This window comes from Bombina bombina, chromosome 5, assembly GCF_027579735.1.
Source record: "Bombina bombina isolate aBomBom1 chromosome 5, aBomBom1.pri, whole genome shotgun sequence".
Classification (NCBI taxonomy): domain Eukaryota; kingdom Metazoa; phylum Chordata; class Amphibia; order Anura; family Bombinatoridae; genus Bombina; species Bombina bombina.
Window position 1 is genome coordinate 931,468,091 of NC_069503.1, and position 6,000 is coordinate 931,474,090.

Below are 6,000 nucleotides of genomic sequence, written 5' to 3' on the forward strand. Positions count from 1 at the left end.
GAGCTTCACGGGTGCGCGCTTTCAAGGAAGTGCCGGATGGGAGGAGTTCCATCGCAAACCGGAGCTAAGTTGTTTTTTAAACTTTAATAGAAATTGTTTATTTATTTAAAAAAGTTAGCGGTTGGAATAGCGAAGTGCTAAAGTAGTGTTAGGAGGCTTCAGGAGTTGAAAACTTGACAGTCACTTTAAAAAGTTGCATGTTATATTTTAATCATGAAAAAAAAAAATTAATTTCATGTCCCTTGAAATTGTTTTATAAAGGGAAATGTTTTTAATTCCATGGAACGGGAGAGTTAAAGAGGCATGCTTCATTTGGCATTATCTTATCCACCTTCCCTCCAAAAGATAAAAGCAATACGAGGAGGAAAAAACATAAAAACTATGGAACCAGAAATACATTTTGAGGAAAATATCATCCCCACATCCAATATAGAGAAATTACCAAATGCAAGGGAGTTGTAGCAATCTATGGCACTGTGTTTACAAAAATATTCTCTTGCAGACAAAGTGTTAATATTTGCTTGACTCAACGATGACTATATAATGCAGTCTTTATGTGTGCATAATGGGACATCTTTTCTACTTTGAAAATGATCTACCTGACTAACAATGGTGTCAAAAGTACTTGAAAGTAAAAATAAATAAATAAGCCTTTTTAAAGATCCCATTTAGACACTGAACTCACTATACAGCATAGTCCATGTGTTTCATATTTTGCAGCAAATAGGAACAAGTAATTATGGATCATATACATTTTATGGAAAACAAAAATGGTAGGAAACAAAGATCAATAATCAACAGGAACACAACTGATAACTCACACCAACGATGTCCACAGCACCAGAAATGTCTTAATAATACTTTAAATTATTAAGATATTTCTGGTGCTGTGGACATTGTTGGTGTGATTTATGCTGAAAAAAATTGGCAGTGTCTCTTGTCCTATCGTGCACCTTTCAGTAGTGCTGTGCTAACTATTGCTTCACGATGTACACATAACCATGTACAAAACCGTAAAAATAAATAAATAAAAAGCGTGTGTTTGTGTATTTTTCTGGTATTTGTGAACTGGATGTACAGACTTTTTTTTTTTATTTATCTTTTAAATCGATGTATGCAACTGTAGATTATTGACTTGCAGTTCATTTTCTCTTAACTGTATAAATTGCTGGAATGCTGATTGAAAAAATCCAATATATCCAGATTTCTACCACTGGATTAGATTAAAGAATACATGATTTCTATACAGATTTTACAGTTGTGGCCTCTTCCTAACCTGAAACTCTCCAAGGGAGAAAGTATGTAGCAAGTAGATTTACAAGTCTGAGTAATTTGATATCAAATGTAACAAAAGACTGCCACCTTATCTGTTTATAATCTAATCATTTGAAATCTAGTTATAATGTAATATAATAGATTATTACATTGCTGAGATATGCTCATTGAGGGCTAGGTTATAATTTAAAAACCTTATTTTACACAATGTCATTTTATAAAAAAAGCTTTAAACAGAAACAGGAAAATAATTTAATCTGCCAATTAATTTGTTGCTGCAGATTCTTTTATTTCTATGCTTTGTATTTCCAGTAATGTATTTTCAATGACTTGTTATACCAGCTGCAGAGTAAAATATTTGAGAAATTGCATTTTCAGGTTTATTTGTGTACATGAAGTATCTGGTTTTGTGCTTTGAAACCACAGCCTATTACAATGGGTTGAATTTAAAGGTAAATTCAGATCTCATTATGTTATCACTTTGTGTACACAGACTTGCTTTCTTATCTTATATTTGTCTGGAACACCAAAGCTCAATACATAGAGAGAACAATGGAAAATTGTCATCTTATCCTGCACACCACTGAGAGTAGCTTCTTCTGCTAGCTGTGTTTACTTGTCAATAGCGTATACTCCAGTATCAAAACTTTCAGTATAGGTGGCTATACCACAGGCTAAATCAGCTATTTTAAATGCTGAAATAGGCATAAAGGAGCTACTTGTAAACAATTTAATAACTCTAGCAGGTAAAATGGATAATTGGGAATAATTTAAAGGGGAGAAAAATTTTGGGTGAACTGTCCCTTTAACCTATGTACAGCTCTTTGGGCCTTGCAGTTTCTAGTCAACATTAAAGAAGATTAAAAATAAAAATGTTTGTGCACGTGTGTTGGGATGAAAACGAACACTAGTCTGACTGGTGAAAGAAATATATTGCTCTGGCTGGTAAAATATAGTGTGTATATATATATATATATATATATATATATATATATATATATATATATATATATATATATATATATATATATATACACACACACTTGGATTTTCATGACTGCATATCTCGCTTACCGCCCAGGCAGCTGACCACAGAAATTATATACAGTGTATATATATATATATATATATATATATATATATATAAATATATAAATATATATATATACACATACACATATACACACACACATAATACTAGTTTAACCAGTTTTAAATATAGTAAAATATAGAATTACACATTTAAACACACAGCAATGTAACATGCATGCAGTATAAAGGACAAATTAAGTTAGCAGATATTATAATGGAAACTAATAAATAAAAATCAAATAATAAAAAGGCACAAGAAAACAAATATATAAATAAGTTCACCAGTATTGATATCAGACAGAATATATATATATAAATAGTAAAATCTTAAAAGATATGTTTAAAAATTGTGACCAGTCTTTCATATCCCAAACAAGTGATGATCCCAGTTGCATACTGTGTGTGTAACAGAAAAGCACTGGTGACACTAACATATGGCACAACCATTGCAGAAGTTTAACAGAGTGGACATTACATATAGAAATTAGGTTCCTCAAACGTTTTAAGTAGACAGAAAAAAAATATATAAGCCATGTTAGACAGTCTGTTAAGGGCATTATTGTTTAAAGTACATGAAAGATGGAAAATTTAGAAGCTTGGGGTACCAATGTTTTATCCACTTCATGTACAAGTTCTGTAACAATACACACATTCTACTTAAAATACATATAAATATCAACAATAAGAAGCATTATACTCTTTAGTCTACAAAATATGCTACAGCGATTGCATACAACTGTGCTAAGCAAACCATACACAGGATGTGTGCAACTGCATTTCTACTTATACTAGATAGTGAAGTAGGACTATAGCTCTAGACAAAAAAAAAAAGTTTGTAATTGGAATATGATATACCCCATACGTGTATATGTATTGTTATATTCACATATGTTCGGTATCCAGCTCAGCTGTCACACACAAAACACATCTGTACACACTTGATATGTGCCTGTGCCCTTACTCGTTCTCTCCCTTGTAATCACCCATGTCTGGTCTCATGTTTACGTGTAGATTCCTGCTTGGCCTGATCAGCCCCATGCTTACCTCAAACATTAAACCCAAAAGGAAAACCATTGCCAGACAGGACACGATATCCGCGTGGTTCTGAATGACGAACTCATGGCTCAACACCGGTGGGTTCTTGTTGGTTTTCTTGCGGATGCCCATGGTGACAAGTGGCGAAGGCAGGGCCGCTACTCTGAAATACACACACCGGAGACACTAGGGTAGCTGCTCTTCTCGCCACCTCCTACTCCTCCAGTAGAGATGACGCTGCTCACCACCGCTAACTCTCACCACGTCAGCACTCCAAGGAGGGGTCTAGATCCTCCGAAATTACACACCAAACCCGTGACTTACGCCACCAAGGCAAGGACGGACATTTTTAATTCTGGCATAGGTCTTTGAAATTATTACACCTACCCAGCAAGTTGGTTATATTCAGTCATTATTAAATATGGCTGCTATAACATCCAGTCACTAATATCCATATCAGAATAACTCAGTAGGATGGGTGGTATATTCCTTTGCTTCACAGTATAGAGGAGCGTGTCCATTAGTACAAATATGTGGGATGTAATGGTTGCCTGTGTTGAATGTCACGTGGTACGCACAGTCCACATCAGCATTATGTTGAATTATTTGCCATGTGTATAGAACGATATTAATTAGCTTAGCTGAGCATGACCGTGGTCGTTTTTTTGCTGTGAAAATCTGTAATGTTTCTTTAAAGTATTTACATTATTCAACTTTAAAGTATTCGTATACATATGAATTATCAGGGGTTGCTTGATAGACAACACCGATCCATTCTCTAGTAAACTTTTATTGGGAGTTTAATCCGTGAAAGGTTTGACTATCCACTATTTAGTTCTGTAATAATAAATATTTCTTATTCAAAAGGTAAAGCTTTTTAATTTGATTTTAAAATTATTCGAAAATGCATGTGTGTAAGTCTGGGACATTTAGAGGATGGCCTGGGACAAACAAACCTGATTCTGGGGCGAGTGGAAACCCTACCCTATATGTGCAATATTGGCTCATTAGGGCCCAAGTATCTAAAGCTCTCTTCTTTGGCCAAATTATTTAAGAAGTTTTCACAGTACTGTGAACAACTTTAGAAAGTAACATTTTCGTTTGAGAGCTATACAAACACCAGCTATGGGCTAGATTAAGAGTGGAGCAGTAGTTTGTACTCACGTTCAAGCATTAAAACTGCTATAATAAGTAATTTTTTGCTCTCAGAGATTCAAGCTCATATTAGTTGAAAGTAAAAAGTTTGCTCTCTCATTTTTGTAACGTCACAGTTAAAAATAGACCCAACGAGAGAGCCACTGCCAGACTGTAAAGAGGGAGCTGCAGCGCCGGTGTAGAGAAGAGCTAGAAGCCAGACATGTGGGAGAACAACTCACTCAGGACCAATATCCCGCGTTTCCCGAGATGGTGATGTCATAAAGAGGTGGCGCCCTACTCGGGAGAGCGTATGTGATGGTAGTATCACTTAAATAGGGTGTTTGGTGTTGGGCTACACTCTCTTGTGCTATCCAAGAAGAGACTGGAGACATCTTACACATAACGGACTACCTATGTTCTTCAGCTGACTGCATTGCAGCTAGCCACGAGACTGAGAGGCCTCTCTAGACTGATAGTGTCTTCAAAGCTGCCGCATATATACCCCCCAGGACCCTGGGTTATCAAACCATTTCTATAGTAACTGGACAACTCCTAAATCATTCCCTGTAATAACTAGCTTCCTCTCATCATGGCGACCGTAACTCATATTACCCTGTTGGAGGTTGAGGCCCTACTCCAATCGCACTTTGAGGAAATCTCTAGAGTTTGGGATACTGAAGTTGAGAAATTGCGGTCTCTTACAAGATCTATTACTACTCGGACAAGTAAAACTGACATGACTGGGTTACCTGGAAGTGTAACCCAAAAAGAGTTGGGGTTTGCTGACACAAATACTAATCCAGTACGCGCTAGAGAGGCTTTGGAGAAACAGGGGATTCAAATGAGCAGCGCCAATGCACAGGTCATCCATTCTGACCCCTGCGAATACAAGAAATTGCAAATGCAGGCGCAGGCACCCAGCCCTCCTAGTTCTACCACGGAAGCCACTACTGGAAGTAAGCAGAATATTATACCTCAAAATAGTAATAGCGATGACAAGCCTATCCCTGACCTAAACGCTAAGTTGGAGCAGTATGGTGTTCGGGGGACAATAGAAGGATCAGCACCTTACTTATTTAAAGATGTCACTACACTGCAGCGATCACTATACAGACAGGCCCCAGACGCCTGCAGTACTACACCGCCGATACTGGAAGTGGACACCCAGCCCCACTTGATCGAGTTAAGATGCACAGAAGAGGGTGCTGGGCTAAATCGTAGCCGTGTCTTTCTAAATTCCCCAGGGGCAACGGATCCACAAGTGGGCAACAAACGGCCTGTCTCAGCACTCACTTCTGAGCTCAAAAATAGAACAGCGGGTAGTGAGGGGCTCTCGACTTCATTGCCAACGCATCAAAGCTTGTCGCCTGCCAGAGCGATAGGGACACTCTATCACCCACACCTTACTAAAGCAGGAGGACAAGGTACTTGCTGGGGGAATATGGCGGCATATTTCTCCTA

At 37.3% G+C, this 6,000-nt stretch overlaps 1 protein-coding gene across 1 annotated transcript in view; it reads right to left on the reverse strand.

The window, feature by feature from the left end:
* Positions 1-3,680, reverse strand: part of TRAM1 (translocation associated membrane protein 1) — a 79,216-nt gene extending 75,536 nt beyond the window's left edge. The window contains exon 1 of the mRNA XM_053715114.1: positions 3,412-3,680. Coding sequence (XP_053571089.1) covers positions 3,412-3,534 — 123 coding nt within the window. The 5' untranslated portion in view covers positions 3,535-3,680. The remainder of the gene's footprint in view (positions 1-3,411) is intronic.
* Between the last annotated feature and the right edge of the window lie 2,320 nt (positions 3,681-6,000).